Source organism: Botryllus schlosseri, chromosome 12 (assembly GCF_051294905.1).
Source record: "Botryllus schlosseri isolate E-star chromosome 12, Bs_hap1, whole genome shotgun sequence".
NCBI lineage: Eukaryota > Metazoa > Chordata > Ascidiacea > Stolidobranchia > Styelidae > Botryllus > Botryllus schlosseri.
The window spans coordinates 1,007,769-1,026,168 of record NC_137247.1 but is presented as its reverse complement, the minus strand read 5'-3'; the positions used below and the strand labels follow the sequence as shown (position 1 = coordinate 1,026,168).

General features: G+C 40.3%; 2 protein-coding genes across 4 annotated transcripts in view; one reads left to right on the top strand and one right to left on the bottom strand.

Annotated features, from left to right (window-relative positions):
• LOC145452004 (uncharacterized) overlaps nt 1–8,926 on the top strand; it is a 44,989-nt gene extending 36,063 nt beyond the window's left edge. For 2 of the 3 annotated variants that reach the window (XM_080330221.1, XM_080330220.1), the window contains exons 12-19: nt 573–622; nt 686–710; nt 3,221–3,311; nt 3,675–3,733; nt 3,797–3,889; nt 4,683–4,784; nt 5,346–5,990; nt 7,152–8,926. In XM_080330221.1, the coding sequence (XP_080186347.1) occupies nt 573–622; nt 686–710; nt 3,221–3,311; nt 3,675–3,733; nt 3,797–3,889; nt 4,683–4,784; nt 5,346–5,990; nt 7,152–7,306 (1,220 nt within the window). In that variant the 3' untranslated portion in view covers nt 7,307–8,926. The remainder of the gene's footprint in view (nt 1–572; nt 623–685; nt 711–3,220; nt 3,312–3,674; nt 3,734–3,796; nt 3,890–4,682; nt 4,785–5,345; nt 5,991–7,151) is intronic. The other variant, XM_080330222.1, reaches the window with a different exon arrangement.
• Nucleotides 8,927–15,691: 6,765 nt separating this feature from the next.
• LOC145452219 (uncharacterized) lies at nt 15,692–17,621 on the bottom strand. The gene is made up of 2 exons (XM_080330445.1): nt 16,987–17,621; nt 15,692–15,948 (listed from the first exon to the last, which is right to left on the bottom strand). The coding sequence occupies exons 1-2, from the start codon at nt 17,174–17,176 to the stop codon at nt 15,821–15,823; spliced, it is 318 nt and encodes a 105-aa protein (XP_080186571.1). The 5' UTR covers nt 17,177–17,621; the 3' UTR covers nt 15,692–15,820.
• Between the last annotated feature and the right edge of the window lie 779 nt (nt 17,622–18,400).

Below are 18,400 nucleotides of genomic sequence, written 5' to 3'. Positions count from 1 at the left end.
TAAAACTGATGCAGCCACACCTCTAAACTACTTTCGATTTTAAGTCCAAGAATTTAGTAGTTGTCGCTAAAAAACTGTTCCGTACAACTATCGTTGTAAATTTATGCTCGATTAGCAGAAATAGAGATTTTCGAATAAGTAAAAAATCAAGTGTTCCAGGCCTAGTTTTGGCTAAAAACTGAATACTGTGGGTAGAAGTAAGAATTAGCTATTTCTTAAAAAAGTAAGTGTTCTAAGCCTAGTTTCGTCTAAAAATCTGAAGATTATTTGTAGAAGTAGAAGTGGCGCTCGATTGCAAGCATATGTTACGATTTTTCGATGGAAGTAACAAAATTGATATTCCAGGCCCACTTTTTGGTAAAAAACTGAAAGCTGTTATTGAAAATACTCTAATAATCATATGAGCAAGTAGTTTAAGTAGGCTAAACCAACTTTAGTAGTCTGAAAGCAGGAGTGTTCCAGGCCTAGTTTAGCCTTAAATCCCTTGAGTAGGTAACGCAAGTAGACATAACCTACTTGAGTACTATGAGAAAGCAAAAGTGCTTCGTTACTGAACGCCTCTTTTTGTTCAGCCGGAGTCCCGACTTCGATCGAACTCCCGAAAAAGACGAACCCGCCCAAGGTGAGTGTGTGACGTTACAGTGTGTCCTTTTCAGCGCAGTAAAACCTGTCATCCTCATTTCAGACCGAGTCGGAAGGCGGAATAGGAGGTGAGATTGATAAATCATTATAACAACACACACACACACACACACACACACACACACACACACACACACACACATACACACACACACTCACACACTCACACACTCACACACTCACACACACACACAAACAATGCCTTCCTGTGCGTCGTGATAACTCGTGTGTATGGGAACAATGATTTGGGTGTTTCGAATCCGAATCGTGCATTCTAACGACGCGATCCGATCAATGAGAGATGTTTTTTTCTCATATTGGAATGATACGTTCCTTGCCGTACTTAAAGGTCATTTATCAACTAGAACTATATTTTAATGCTATTTTCCACTCTGGAAGCCTTGAAGCCTCATACGAGAAGTGTAGTGCAAAGCTACAAATGTTAGTGGAAACGTCATATCGCAGAGTTACTATATGCCCTCCTTTTTCGTGGAAATCTAAAATGACCCCCGAGGACGCCTAAATTTGCTCCTTTTTATAAATACGTCCCGGGGCCTACGATACTTAAGTAGTATCGTAGGCCCCGTCCGTCCTCCTTTATAGCTTTGACAGCCAGGGTGATGGCCAGGCCGAACTAAAAATACCACCATAAATGACGCGGAATCTGTAATGCGGACGTTCCAGTAGGTCATTCGGGAGTAGGACTGTAAAAATGTATTTTTTTGGTCAACACTACAATAGTATCGTTAAAAAGTGGGTAATTCGGGAGTAGAGTCGGAAAGATGACCATTTTTTATTTTGATATTTAGTCAACACAGCAAGATTTCCGGTACAGATTTTAGAATCAGCAATTTTGTAGTCCGGCAATCTGACTTTTATGATTTGTTAAAATGTTTCACGGATTCCAAAATACGGCGACCCTAGCATATCAGGAAAGTCTTGATCAACCCACAGCATTGTCACAAATTAAAATCAATTGCCAAAACATCTTCGCGCAGTGTAGAACTCTTGTAGCTACACAAATTCAATCAATATACAGTTGAATACTATATTCATATTGAAATGAGGTTGAAAGGCGGGGCAATCTCCAGCAACCATTAGAGAATTTGAAAGATCGTTGTATATCGATCACTGTATCAGCAAATGTGAATGGTTTATTTCGATATCAATGCATCATTCGACTGTGTATTATTCTTTGTAGTCGCAAAAAATGTGCGTGCCTTAGTTTCTCAGTATGTTACTGTTCAATGCGCGTGATGCGATACTGTGTCGCCGTCGACTGGCCCCTAATCGCGTAACTCGCGCCGTATTACCAGAAAAGTTGGAGCTGCTTTCGGAGATTTGTTCGGCTCTGATGGTCGAGGAATTTACACTGTTCGCTGCGTTTCACGCTTCGGATAAACGTGACTTTTTTACGTTGTCTGTGGCAGACTTGGACAACCAAACATTTTTAGCTTTCAAATTACATGAATCGCAGAGAAATACCGGGAATGTAATTATCATCTAATTTGTGAAATTTTTGATTTTTATTGTATCTCGTTTGCGAATTGTAATGCTAATCTAATTTGGAATAGAAATCTGTGCAGTTGTAGTTCTAACTTTAATCTAATTTCGAAAAAATGTATAGCTATTATCGTAATTCTAATATAATTTACAAAAAGTTGTCAAGTTACAATTCGTATTCTAACCTAATTTGGAATAAATTATTGTCCGGCTATAATCCTAATTCTAATCTAATTTTAAATAAAATACTGTTCAGCTATGATTCTAATTCTAATCTAATTTGGAAAATCTAATTTAGAAACTATTGTGCAGGTACAATTCGTATTCGTAAAATCTGTGCAGTCATAGTCATAATTATAATCTAATTTCGGAAAAATGTGTAATTCGTAATTCTGATGTAACTTGGAAATGCAGAAAATTTTCCAGCCACTCAACTCTGCCGTGCAGCCGTGCGACTCTCATTATTCCGTAGGACGCGAGCCAAGTCTCTCGGAAGCAGCCTTCTTATTTAACAGTATTCCGGGCGAAAGCATTCATTAAAACATGAAAATTCGAAGAGGTCAATTACTAATCCTTTCCGTTCTAAGAAAGGATTTGATCACGCGACACCCCGGGCATTCATTTCGTCTACGACAGAATTCGCGCGGTTTGCCGAAGACTCTTTTATGATTCTATTTCAGAGAGTTTGCCACTCTCATGCTTCTGACAATCAAGTCTGATTTGATATGAACTGGACTTCGTTATTGGTGTATTCGTTTCTAAAGACGGATTAAAACCAATTTCAAAGCTTTTGCTAATTCAATAATAATAATTCTGATGTATAATTTCCAAGAAAAACAACTTTGTAGTTATAATTCTTATTTTGCATTTGAATAATATATTCTTGTTAAAATAATCCAAAATATTCTCGGCTGACACTCGTTGGCAACCAGTAGGGAATTAAAAACACGTTGTTTATCAATTATATTCTAATAGTAATCTAATTTGGAAGAGCTGCACATTTTCTCGTGAACCATCTCTGTAATTGGGTACCTAGCAATGATACGGAGACCTGACGCGGGCTGTTGTATTTTAGAAAACAGCATCCTGATCATCGCCATTGTGGCCGCCCTTTCCGTGACTTCAATTCTCCTGGCCGCGTTGGTTTTGTTTCTAGTCAAGAAACGGTGAGTAACCCGCCAGTTGGCGCTACTGACTTGTATAAACTACCAATCCAGTTGATTGACGGTTAACTAAATACTGTTTTTAGCACTGCTAGTTCTAGTATCGCATTTAGAAAAGTGAGTAGTTCAAGTTCTAGATCTCGTTGCGCACTTTAAAAATAGAGTAGCTCTTGCTTTAGTTTTAGTTGCGCTTTTTACGAAGTGAGTAGGGCCTAGTTACAGTTCCAGTTGCGGATTTAAAAAAGTAATAAGTTGCGGTTTTGTTGCGTATTTTTAAAAGCGAGTATAGTTCTAGTTGTGCGTTTTGAAAATCCAGTCGTTCGTACAATTGTGCAGCGCGCCCTTTCAAAGCCCCGTCTTTTGCAGGAAAAAAGACCAACCGGACACGCCTCTGCAGATCATTCCGGATAACAACAACATCGGATGTGAGTGTTTGCATTTCAGATGTTTTTTGACGGCTAGAAATTATAATTTTGTCTGATTTTCAGTCCAGTACAAGAACAAGAAAAGTCGAAAACGGAACCGACCGATGGTTCCCGACCATTTTCAGAACGCGGATTACAAAGACACGCTTCTACCGGGTGAGTTTTACCGTACACTGTGCACTAAAATCGTGACTAAAATCGCCGATTTTCACCCTTTCGTAGGATTTAAATCGGGCAAACGCCGCTTTCTCAAGCAAAATCGTTTTCACGCCCTTCCAAGGGATGGAAATGAGTATAAAACACCAATTCGTATGGAGACATTTTCCACCAAATAGGTGTGTTCGTCATATTTCCATGATATTGTGGGGTGTAAATAATAAAAAACGCACTTTCAGTGTGCCTTGATGCCCTTCCAAGGGATGAAAATCAGTCAAATACAGTACACCACCAATTGGAATGGAGATTTATCGCAGGAGTGTGATGGTTCTGAACTTCACGCTTCCACCTGAAAGTGGCGTTTACGTGATTTACACGCCATGCTGTGGTGGGAATCTGAAAACACACCCGCCTTCCACCCATGTATCATAGCAACAATTTCCACCGTATGTTGCAAATCGGCTGGAAGATGCTTATTTTCCACCCACGGCAGCAACAAATTTCACTTTGTGGTGGAAATATTACGAATACACCTGTTTACAGACCAATAAAACTAGAAATTTCACCCTAGGGTGGATTTATGATGAACACACCCATTCCCTACCCTTGTAAACGAAAAATTTCACACTGTAGTGGGAATATGATGAATACACCTATTTAACATCCATGTATTTGGCGTTTAAACCTGAAATTGGCGAATACAACTATTTCCACTCACGGAAACTAGAATTACATTTTATGGGCGGGATCTTAAAATCCTGCTTTTCGTCCCATAATTTCGATGTACTTTCAGCATTACCGCCGGGCGTGACATCAGAACCCGTGGTGGCGATGCAAAACGGCCTGCTGCCGCAAAAGGGGTCTTTCCATTCCGCGAACGAAGACAGTTTCTCAGGTGAAGCCACTTCCGTTGTTACGTCATGAATACACTCTTGCCAGATTTGTACAAACTATCGGGTTTTCAAAACTAGAACTAGAACTAGAACTAGCGACATCTAAAAATCGGCAACTACCTAACTAAAACACAACTAACTAATAACTGATCAGTGATCATACTAATCACTGAATTGCAAACGAGCCAAGACAGATTGGAGATAGAATTGGCAATTAAAAAGGAAGGGGTTTTGAGATTCAAACGGGAAAGGTTTTGACCCCCAAAATCCACACCCTGGCTACGTCACTGTTGGTAGTGATGACTCTAAGCTAGCAATGTCTGCAAGAACATCACACAACAGAACACAGATGTCACGATTCACGTCAAACAACGACACGTGTTTCATAGTTGTTTGGCAATGTATTTTTGTTTTGAATGCGCAACTAGAACTAGAACTACTCCCTTTTCAAAACTAGCAACTACAAATATCACTATAATTACTCAAAGAACAGTAATCAGATGTCCGTCAACCAACTAGATAAGTATCCACACCAGTCTGACGCGAGCTTTCTGTATCCTCAGAAGAAGACGACCACGAGTACCACACCATCGACGACGAGCGAGTCGCCGCCAACATCGAACGCGGTTCGTCGAAGGCTTCCACCGGTTCGAGCTTGGGAAACCGAAGCCGAAAATCAGACACGATGCAGCGAATGTGGGGCATCGACGGGGGCAACGCGCCCGCTTTTCAAATACAAGGCCAGGGTATGAACGGGCGTCCGCCGATGTCCAGTTTTTTGCCCGGTCCGAAACAAAACGGGACTTTTCAACCCCCGAACAACCTCAATCGCAACCATACTTTTTCGCACGAAGCGCGATATTCCGCGGGGGAAGCGCCTTTTCGCGCCGCGAACTTAAGAAGGGGCAATTCGCAATCCCCCTCCCGAATGCAGAGACATTCTTCCTCGTCAAACAATTCGTCGCATTCCTACCCCCCTTTTCAGCAGCAGCATAGCGACCCTTATTATTCCTCGGTGCCGGGCGCGGACGGCGCTCCTATGGCGTTGAATCACGCGATGTACGGCCGGGAGAGTATACCCGAGCAGAATGAGGTGGGCGTGATCAGAAGGCCGCCTTCTTATAAGGTTCCGCGTCCGGTAATGGACGAGGTTCCGGCGCTTCCGATTAAAGCAAAGGCTTCGCCTGACGGTGGCGACTCTGCAATCGGTGAGTCTACAAGAGGTTTTATTTATTTTGAACATAATTTATCTATTAATTATTTAAAGCAGTACTCTTCAACCGCCCTAGGGTCTACCAAAATATACATAGGATTCACCAGTACGAATTGATGTCTGAGAATCCTTGAATAACTTTTTCGAGGAATCCCAATTCTACAGCTATGCGAAGATACAGTCAGACCATATGCTTTACAAAAGCTATGGATAGGGTTAGCTGATTTATATTTTCTCGGACCCTTGACAGAGCAACTTTACAGTGCTACCAGTGCTATCAAAAGTTGTTGGCTGTCCGTGTTTAGTTATCGAGTTGAGAAATTTTCCTTCTGGCTTGTAATCAAAATTCACTTAAGGCCAGAACTGTCCACAAATATCCGAAATATAAGTTACAACTATCTGGAGAAGATCCGTAACAAAATTTTATAGAGAATTGGAATCCGATCCTACTGACAAAAAATTGTGCAAAATCCAGTCGGAATCCGAATGACGTTCATGACTAAAGTGATTTTTTTGCCGAAAAACAGAAGATTTTGAACTAAAAAATCAAAATTTTGACATTTTTAGGCCTTTAAAAAAACCTAATTTGACAAAATTTTTCCCTCGTGTATGTAAATTAGGTTTTTTGGCAGATAATGTTATAATTGTACTACTTATCTCCATTTCTGGTTGGAACTGTCTGTCCTCACGAAGTAGTTTGGCCTGGAAAACTTTTTTGACTTAAAAACAGACAAATTTTTACATGAAGAAACTTTATTTTGACGAAATCTGGACCCATGAAGATTTCCAGTAGTTGCATCACGCATTAGGGAAGAAAAAATTAAAATTTGTTGTAGTACAACGAAAAATACTTTTCCTACATTCTCGGGTAGAAAGTGTCTGTCGTTACCAAGTAGCTTGCAAACAATGGAGAAATGTATTTGTTTCATTTGACCGTTTATGATTAGCAATGAGCAGAAAATGGGCCGTCTACAACGGTAGGCCTATAGAGTAGGCTACAAGCTGTAAAATATCAAATGATAAGTTCACCCACAGTGCAAACATCTGCGATAGAAACGAATTGCCAAATGCATGACTTTGTAAACAATTTTTTGACCTAACGCTGACTGATTCAGACACGAAATTCTGTTATGAAATACTCGTCATTCTACTACAGGAACATTCGGGAGGAACGACCAGCACGCTCCCAGATCCGCCTACGACCGACTCTATCGCAATAACAGCTCGGGAGGCGCGGACACGCCGAATAACTTTTCTATTTCGACACCAAGTCATTCTCAGTACGACCAGTTAAATCTGAACGGAGCGTGACGTTTTCTCGCGCAAAAAGAATCAACAATACGGGGCGCTATACTGCAATCAACTACAGATAAATAACTTACGGATAGATGCGAAACACTGAACTGCACGACTGGACATTTAGACAACCAAAGTACAGGGTTGTAACCAAATCATAACGTTCCTAGTTACAAGTCAATATCACTTTATTAGGTTATGAATCGAGTCAAGTTGAGTCACTTTCAATTCACCACATGGTCAAGTCCATGTCGGGAAGAAAATCCACTTTCATGTAGCGCTGCTTGAGTGATATAGAATGCCTGGCATTTATAATATACTAATTTGATCACTCTTAACACTTTCTGGTCCTATTTTTTAAGTTCCAGTACTGATAGACGAAATACGAATAATGCGGTAACTTATTTATTTTTTGGAGCAACAATGAAATGTCGGGCTTGCTTCGAATATGGCCAAGATACAGCAAATCCTCGGTGTGGAATCAAAGTAGTTTATGTTCATTTTTCAATTTTTTCGATCCATTTTTTAAATTTATGAAAATCTTTCATTTAATACGGCCGTATCTTGGCCATGTTTTTGCTTGTCATATTGTTTCAATGTTATTCATAGATATCGCCGAAAGTAAATAAAAAGTTTACATTAAGTTAATCATCTCAAAGTGTGTAACATAGACATAATCTAGTTTGATTCCACAGCGATGAAATATGGTAATATTCTAGGTTACGACCGGAAATAAAATTGGTCTTGAACGAAAATATAAATCGTAATCTTGTAGGGACCCGGGAACTACCCCCATTAAAAGTCGAAATCGGCATTGTTCCAGACATTCAGATACATTACAATGACGATGACAATGAACTATTGGGGGACCCCGATTGTCTGCAACAATCCCAATTTCTAGTCTTCTTTGGGTGCCTGGCCGGGCAGACTATCCGTAGGTTAGTTATCTGTAAATAAACTTTTCCGCATAAGGGAAAGAAATCGTTCAATGTTGATGTGAAAATATTTCGCTTTTTTAAATATTTCTTTATACATTTGACTATAGTGACGTTGAACTTGCTTCTTCCGCTGTTTCCATGGCAATTAGCGCGCGTATTCCATGCATTTTTAGTATTATATCGCAATGTCGCTTTGCAGTTATTTTTCAAAATTTTTCACGAGGCCCTTGTTTTCTGTTAGTCAACAATTTCCCGTCCACCGGACGCTCCTTCGCGAGTGTTAGAACATATGTCTCTCGTGACGTCACAACCGCGCGTAGCTCGTTACTGCCCTGAAACGTCTTGCCAGCTGCTGTCTGAAAAAGTTCGGGTTTCGGGAAGTATTGCGTCTCCGATTTCATTCGTAGTTATGCATGATCGGTTGAAATGGGGATGATTGAAGCCATTTGCTGTCATTATGCTCCGTCCTGTTCCTATCGCAACTACGATACTTATGAAGTATCACAATTATGCAGAGGGGTCGGTAGAGCGACCGGGTTCGCCATATTCGCTGCGAAACGAGAGTGTTCGACTTCGTATTCTTGCTTTCTCTGTCAACAATTCTTTTTTGAGCAAATTCGTGCTACCTTATGTTCTTCCGCGTATTTTTGTTATAACTGTGCATTAACTAACAAGGAAATAAAGAAATAAAGATGAATCGTCTAGCGCTATGCGCTTCCTGGGGATGGGCGAGGGCAGACGAGGACCGCTAGATAATCTTAGTTGCCTAATTAGAACCAAATACCAGTAATCTAATCTGTCAAAGGCTTCTATTCTCCCATTTTGATTCCAATCTAACTTGTAGTTTTCCAGTAAATGCTACCAGATGACTGTGCTGTGTGAATCGATCCCAGTTTAGCGTATAGACATTTGCAATGCTTGTGCTTATGGGAATTAAGTCTGCTTAGATATGAATCGAACTTGATTTTTGTTGTATATCTCTTTCCTATAAGGAATTTAACTCGAGTTTCAAGTTTTTGTGAATACAGTAATTCTAATCCGTATAAAAAAACGCGTAGGTATAATTCTAATTTGGAAAAGCTGGGAATTTTATTTCGTCCAACTCAAGCTGACGGCACGATGGGGCACTCATCGATAATCGTGGAACAGTGGATGGCAATTACAAAACTGATCGTCGAAATAAATACCCCCACCGCATAATTCAGGAATGACAATGGATGTGAAAGGTATCATCAGAAAGGAATGATCAATGCGTTTTTTACATAGGAAGACTGAGCTGTAAACTCCATTCGAAAGAAACATCAGTAGTATGAAGACGGGAAACGTTTCCGTGATTGTGACGAAAAATCGGGTCGAATGGGAGCTTCTCGGATCGACTACCAGCCTTTACCTGTTCGTTTCGATCTGGTTCGCATCCGCTCTGATTCGGAAACACGTTATCTCCGCGAGCTGACCCTCCCACCAATCCGTGGCTTGGCAGGTTCTCTATATTGTGCGTGGTCTGCTCTGCCTGTACGTTCGGCTCGGACATCTTCGAAGAGGTTGTAGTCGACTACTTCGCACACGCGCTCTGCGCCCCGACTAAGCTGGTGAAGGTAACTTCGGGCAATCTGGCACTCTTGACTTCATATCTAACTTTCTGGGCGCGTCAGAGCACCCTTTATCAGGAGCCGGGTCTCGTGCATCTCACAATTTCTGGACTCCGGATGTTGAGGCGACTCTCTCTCGCCTTATCCCTTGTATTCCCTCTCATCAACACCGGTATCTACGCGACTGCATACTGCTTTGCCGTGGAAGGTTCTGGTTGTACCGTAACAGGATCATTACTTCCCGCGAATGTTCCATGGATATCCAGCGCGGTCGGTTCAGTGTTACTCCATCCGGCCATTTTATGGACTCTGGTGCGGCCGCTTATGAGGTATAGTACGGAGAACCAGGCTTCCACCATTGATATGACTCCGGTGATTCGCAGATCCTTGGTCTGTGCGTCTGTCTGTGCCTTCACGGACGTTACTGGGTTCACGCTGTGCGCTATCTACATCAAGAGGCTGGGAGTGATCATCGGTATGGCAGTGCAACTAATAGTCTTCACTAACATGGTGATGGTTGTGGCCGCTTTCCCAGACTGGATGAAGACAATTTTTCCGTTTTGTTCTGCGGGCAATCATGAAGACGAACCTAGTCGAAGAGAAGACGCTGCTGCAGCTGTTTTATTTGAAATATTTTGATTTGGTTGCTTTTTAAGTGCTGTGGGTGATTGTAACGACAACGCTCTGCCGTTTTAGGCTACTGTGATCAGTGATCACCGCACCTCAACGAAGCTGGTTTGCCTTTTATCGGCTACAACCACAAAGCGCTGTGGAGCAGTGGTTCCCAAACTGTGGTGGCGGTACACTAGCGGTACACGAGAGAGCTTTTTTCAGAGGTACGCGAAGAGTGCGGCGGTTTTTATTGTATTTGTATTTATTCTTTAAGTTGTTGTCCTTTGCAATATCTAATGCCGTTTTAATATTCACGGGGATAGCGGACTCGCCCTCATAGTAGAGTACGTCTTGTGTAAGTTCGTCAACACCATGAGGAAGCTTATCACACAAAGTGATTCTCAAAGTTGTATTGTCGACATTAACTTATTTACTTAACCCTGCCTTGTTAAAATTGGAAAATTTTCAAACGACACAGTCTATACTTTATACATATTCAGGAAAGCGCGACAATGCATTTACGTTTAGAAGATCTCCGCTCTGTTAATTTTATTGTGAGTGTTCGATACTGCGACTTTCACTAATAGCAAGTCCGTACAAAACAAAGTGTTACTAAATTTTATTGGAGGGAGCATTTCTAAGGGGTGGGTGAAGGTTTTCGGTTGTAGGGAATGAAGACGGAATGAATCAAAAGTGGGTACGAGAAATAGGAAGGTAGCAACTGTTTTATAGTGGCCAGTGATAAATAATAAGTCGGTGATATCGACAGAAAATTCGCTGAAGACGAAACAGTGTACACTCAAGAGTTTTCTGAAGAAATGTACCAATGCGAAACCGAGGTATGCAAGCAACGTGGGCCGTATAATAGTTCCACTCAAAATGTCCCAGGACTCCGTAGAAACCCGAATGGAGATTGAATAATACAAATATTGAACCAAATTCCAACGTTCGCGTTTACAATTGAATGTTTTCTCTTCCCACAACGCATAGGCACGAAAAAAATCAAGACTAAAACAAAGGGAGAGTACGGATACGCCAACTTATATCGTCGTACATAGATGGAAAGGCTTTTAGTTGTCACACCAATAGACGAAAAAAATATACATACAAACTGGCAGTATTTTTTCATCATCATTGGTTTATTAGCAATTTTATCATTTCTATACAACACAAAATTCGACACAATGAAAAGATAGGATGGTGTCGATACGACATGGAGTAGTCTTTGAAATCAGACACCCACCTTGGCCTAGGGCCTAGGCCAGGGGTGGGCAAACTTTTGAGCTCGGGGGCCGCATTCAACATCTGAATCCATTCGCGGGCCGCACTATATGAAATGGGATGAACCAAAACGTAATATCGGTATTTGATTATATAGTGAGGACATGGAGATAATATATGTGCATATTTAAAACATACCAAACATTGCTTTGATGATATCGTACACGCGTCAAAGACATAGTAGCGAGATTTCATACGCTGGTCGACCTCAATAACCAATTTGTCAATACTATAGAGATGAAAGTCGGTTGTCCCGATTCTTAGAACAGGATGGAAATTTAAATCTGCGAGCAGCGATGTGTTCATAGATTTACTAATTTAACTTTTGGTTCAGTTCCAGGACATAGCCTACAATGCTCACAGAATCATAACCATGTTAGCTTCAAACACGCTTCTACTATGTGTAGATAAAATATAAATGCTCCAATTCTACGCATACGAATCTACCCAAGACACACGCTAATCGATTTTTATAAACACTTCACTGAAATAATTAAAACTGTATCGAGTGGCCAATTTGAAATCCCACTCGTGATCCGAATTATGCCAATCTCGTTTAGGATTTATGTGCTGTTTAGCAGTTGAAACCTTTCAAACTGTGTGGGCCTTGAGATCGGGCTGTCGCGCAAGAAATTAAACAGAAAAATAACATAGGAAGTATTTACCTTAGAACAGTAGTTCTCAAGCTTTTCAAGACACGCCTTATGATGGTGAAAGATTTCGCGCCCCCTTATCGTCATATCACAAAACGCCACCAGGTTGCTAGCCAACTTAACGGATAGTTTCATGTTATGAAATGTTACGACTATAAATGATAGATTTAAAAATGCGAAAAATGCGAGCAACAATTATTAGACCGTTGGCAAATCGCGCGAAGCGCGAAAAAAATTTTCAGTTGAGCTCAGCTTCGCGCCCCATTTCTGATGATTTCTCGCCCCTCGTTTCAGAACTACTGTATTAGAATTATTATTATGGTGAAATATACGAAGAAATAGTTTAATCAAGTCCCTACATTATTTCGATTTTTCGATTCAATATTAAAAAAGAATTCTTTAGACTCTCGCGGGCCGCACAGAACGGTGATGCGGGCCGTTGTTTGCCCACCCCTGGCCTAGGCGATGTAAAGAGGAGGCATGCACACTGAATGAAAAGTATGAAGATAAGATAGAAAGCAATAGACAAAATGAAGTGGCATGAGGTTGGCGTATTGTGATAAACGTCGAGCAAGCTTTCAATTCTGATCAAACACACGGAGGTGTAACGCAGAGTTGAAAACAAAACATTTTCTGTCTTTCCAAAGTAGATTAGAATTAGAATCATAGCTACACAGTTTGATACAAATTAGATCACAATTGAAATTACTCAATTCACAAAAACTGGAAACTAATATAGGAAAACAACAAATATCTGGTTCGGTATATCAATTCAAAGTTCATCATCATAAGCATTAGAATGGACAATGGATGTTCATTTGTGCATATAGTGCATTAAGATTGTCTCGTTTAGCACGATAGAGTTCTCCAGTATGGCATTTGCAGGTTAAACCAGATATTAGAATAAATTGGTAAAATGAGGGCATAGAAACAGCTCACAAATTCTATTTCGCTCTGATTAGTCTAATACGGCAACTATAGAATTAGGCCTATCTATTTTACCAATCCCGGTGTAAATACGTATTTTCCACCTGCACCCCCGCACCCCAGTGTTGTATACGCGTATAAGCTTCCTGTGTATAAGGTACTGATTCATCCGAGTAGCGTTACAAAGTCATCAAAACGCGCTTTGTAAATCAAACGATTCGTTATCTATTTCTCGCCCGCCAACATCAAAGGCGCCACCGGCGCTAGGCTTTTTACCTATCCAACAATTTTGCGGTCATTTTATCATTTTTATCATACCTACCGGAGTTAACCCGTGCGAAGCGAAAGTCATTATCCGCACGGGAATAAATACTGTCGATTTTGTCTGATTTAAGTCCCAATTAGAGATCGCGATATTCGTTTTCGTCCCGTCAAAGTTGGTTGTGACAGTTCACGGCTCGCTCATAGAATTGTTGCGTTAATTCTTCAATTTCGGGTACGTACAAAAATGGCATGATCATCAAGGTTTTATTTCCCGTATGAAAGATATTCAGCGGAGGAATTCCACGCCTGAACAATCATTCCATCTGACGGTCGACCTCTATTGCGTAAATAAAATAAAATGTTTCAGAGCATATTGATAAGGAATACGAGTCAGCCCGCAAGTTAAACGGATCAAGACCCGATATATCAACCTCGCCTATTGACACATACGTTATTCATTTTCATCATTAGTCGTTTTACGTTACCCCTTATTTCTTTCCATCCAGCATGCAAGCCTCTTATTTACATTGACTAGGCCCAGGTTGGCGTCTGATTTGAAAGACTACTTCATGTCGTCAAGTCACTTTTCTATCTTTTCATTGCATCACAGTCTTGTGGTGTTTCGAAATGATGAAATTCCTAATAACTTAATGCTGATACTGCACTTTGATGTTTTAGCCTAGTCATTGCGATTGATGACACTACCTTCATTTGACGGTATTGGCTTCAATGTGAAAGTCGATGCTAAATCATAATCGGCGACATCTTTCTCGTCTGTAGCCTTCCAAACACGGACGTGTTCCGGAATTTCAATGATTTTTATTTCAAAATAGAATCATATATCGTGCAAAGCTCGCAATAAAGCCGAACATCAGAAATAGTTCTTCTATAGATATCGTGAGTGACTATCAAAAAGCGAGTTCATAACATTTCATGTCCTCGGTCATCCTCAGTCTTCAACTTCGATTATTTTTTATCGCTGAAGATCTCGCAATTACTTCTCTAGATCTAGAATCGCAGCGTAGGTCGACGAGCTGCACATTCTGCGTTCGCAAAGTCCAGTTTTGTAAATATTATGACTCTCTACAAAAAATTCCTGGTTAAATATTCGGTATCAAATGGAGAACAGCAAAACACGAATAAATAGCAACATAAAATATAGTACACGTCCGTATTTTCGGTGGATTGCAAGAAATTTCGGCTGGCGACATATTGTTGCATCACAGAATGCAACAGAATTGGGGGTGAAAAATGTTATACCGTGATTAGTCATTCGCGCGTACTTGGGCAACTAGCTAGATAGTTCCAGCTCTCTTGTGATTGTAATTAAATTGGGACGTGCTTCCATGCTCACATTTTAATTCTAACCAAATTGATGGATTTCCAGAAAACGTTAACAGGAGAACTGTATAGCGTGAAACGAGCCAAGCTGGTTGTACAGATATTGTACGCATATGAGAATAGACTTTTGTTTGATTGAACTAAAGTTGATTGCTATTGCATTTATTCCTTATCCGGAAATAACGTATATTCACAAGCTTTTGCGAATTCAGTCATTCGACTTCGAATCTACTTTGGAAGGGCTGATATTTTGGAGTTTTCTAGCTCTGCATTTACGATTACGATGTAAATTGTATAAATTGAATAAATTAGATTCACAAGTATACTCCACGGAACATTATGCTGTTTCACTACAATGCGATTGAATCACTTGATATCTTACTATCCCCCACCCAATAGCAACCTAACTAAGAGATCTATCGACTACTCGGGACCTATCATCTGGAATGCATTACCACCACATATCCGTGAATTGCCTTATAATAGATTCAAAAAAGCCCTACTTGATCACCTCTTGTCGTTACACTAACACTGTTGCCCTACCTCGCCCAGACATTGCTTCATTGATCATTTGCCACCATTGTTTAATTTTTTTTCTATTTTCCTTCTTTACAGCCAGACTGTGTACCTGTTTGATGCTGGTGTGATCAGACTAGATGACCTTCACGGTCTTATCGATCATTCCTATCTAATACCGAATACTGTGCACGCATATTTTCTGTACCACCATCACTGCCGTTTGTTATGTATTTTGGTTCGATGAAAATAAAGACTCTCTCTCTCTCTCTCTATCGCTGTACAAAGTACTTCGACCGGAATTAGTGAGAGAAATTGTCCAGAGTTCGTCGAGTATATTCTTCGCCCGGACTCGCGATCGTGGGCATTACTTCTATGTCTGCAACCTTTTGCGAAGACGGAGTGACATCAAATCCTTTTCTTATAGCAAATGTCCCGACAGACGCTGCAGCTTCTCAACTGGATGCGAACTTTCCGATAAGCCGCGCGTTTTGGCCTTGAGTGATGGTCGTTAACGCTGCTCGATACGTCGCCGACTGCGCGTAAAAGAACCAATTGTAAGCAAACAGCGATATCGACAAGAATCAGACGATATGGGGGTCTAATTATCCGGTCAGAGCGAAATATCGGTAATCTAAATATAATCTAATTTGCGAAATGTCTCTATGTTCTTATTTTAATTCGAATCTAAGTTCTGCTTTTCCTGAAATTGCTACAGGGGAACTATCTCGTGCGAAACGAGTCAAGGTCATTGTACAGACATTTACCATTATCGTTCTTAGAATAAACTTCGATTTGATATGAACTTCATTTTCGTTTTATTTATTTCTAATCTGGACTTTAACTCTTTTTCCAAGCTTTTGCGAATGCAGTAATTCTAACTCTAATTTGAATTAATGCGTAGCTAGCATTCTAATCCGGTGATTTCGAAACAGTGTGCCGCCACAGATCATCAGGCGTGCCACGAATACTTTTGGATTTTTTAGAAAAGAACTGTACAAATATTTTTAAAAGGCCGGCAGACCACCCCATACGACTTAAAGGCGGTCTAACTTCTTCAACAGCTGATAAATAATCACGATGAGACCAAACATGGCATGATAATTAAGTCAAGTATTATTTCAGCATTTACGAAAATGCCCATTTTATAAAAAAGCTGTTTCTACAAATGAAATTAGGCGAGATCTGGCTGTCTGCTTTCAAATCCTATTCCCTAATCGGTGCAAAAACAATCCAAACGATGATAATATTTCCATCCTCGTGACTATCTGAACATGGCTTCTCTTTTTTGACTGAAATTAAAAGCTAGATGAGAGTCACTGCTTGGAATTAAAGATGAAATTCCGGTATGTTTGTCAACAATGCTACTTTTTTCTGTTGTATATGTTCTGTTCATATAAACAACAACATCTATCTTTTAATAGCAATTTTCTTAGCTTAAGTGTGCTGCGAGTGTTTTATAATTTTTCCAGTGCGCCATAAGCTGAAAAAGTTTGGAAACCATTGTTTCAATGTGTTGCGAAAAAGCTGAAAACATTCAAGTCGTTCAACTCTGACATGGATGGCAAACTTACCGCTGCGTTTTGTCAGTCTCATCCTCGCCGAGCAATATCGATACATCCTCCCGAAACATTTCCTACAGATAATCTTCCTTAATCTTGGGGACACCTTTACGACCGAATTCGTGGTCGCTAGCCCGCACAACACAGCGATCAGCAATAAACAAAATATGTATCTCATTTTGAATTGTAACTGTGAAAACATACGAATATATTAACTTTGCTTTTTCAACGGGGAATTGAAATCTGCAACCAGCCTGGGACAATTTGATAATCGTAGTTCCCTAATTAGGCTAATTAGTGCGAAATACCAGAAATCTAACTCAAACTATAATTTGTGAATGTTTCTTTGTTCTAATTTTAATTGTAATCTAGTTTCTGTTTATCATGAAAAGGCTACAGGAGAACTGTGGGCTTATAGCGCGAAACGAGTCAAGCTTGCTGTACTGTACAGACATTTGCCATTCTCGTGAACACTGAATACTGATTTTTTATGAAATGAAGTCCATTCTATATGTCAAAGTTTTCTCGAATTCAGCAATTTTGATTCCAATCTAATTTTAGAAATTAGTGAAGCTACAGTTCTAAGTCTAGTCCAATTTTGCAAAAGTATTTACCTTCAATTCAAATCTAATCTAAACTAAAAGCTGAAATTTTTCTAGTTGTCCAAGTATGTTTTAAGTTTAGCGCAACCCTAAAACGACTCCACTGGCATGTATATACTTGCTAAAATAGGAGCGATTTATTTTTAAGCCTAGGGCGTTATCGCCGTGTCTAATTAATAGATACTGGATTTGGTTTGCATGAGATAGCGATTAATCCCTTGTTTCAGAATATCCTGCCCTCACGAACACAGACCTTATACTCTCTCGTACGATGTTATCTTCTTGGTTTATTGCTGTCTCACGATTCATTCAAGTTCTTGCCTCGATACTGCTGGCGGCAGAGGTTTGCCTACTCGCGATACATAGCGTGGCAATCCGCTGTCACCGACGGAAAGTAAACCTTATGCATGCTTGTAAATATTCGACGGGAAGTTTTCAATTCTGTACGACAGCAATTAGAAATTTAGAAGTCGCCTTGCAAAATTGCGGTCGGGTTCCGAGCATGTAATTGCGGCCTTCGCTTTTCGTGCGGTTTCTGACTGATGATCGAAGTTGATGAAGTGGTGGAATTTCTGCTGACATTGATGTTTAGGATACAGGCCTTACGATAAGTTTGGTTTTATCGCTTGTTACTGATCCGTTAAAATCCGAGAGAGTGAAATAGTAAGCCCGCACATGCATGTATTCTGTCGTGATGCCAAGACAGAAAATGCATCGAGGTCGACTCCAGAATTCCTACCCAAGTGTTGCAGGTTTATCTAGAAATGGGCCGTGCTACAAGTCGGCAGCAATATTAAATATCGGCCAGGTGCAAATGAACATTG

Coding starts and splice junctions, on each gene's coding strand:
- LOC145452219 (XM_080330445.1), bottom strand. CDS start 17,176: ATGTTTTCACAGTTACAATTCAAAATGAGATACATATTTTGTTTATTG. Junction 15,949..16,986: donor GAGACTGACAAAACGCAGCG/GTAAGTTTGCCA, acceptor TTTTACGCGCAG/TCGGCGACGTATCGAGCAGC.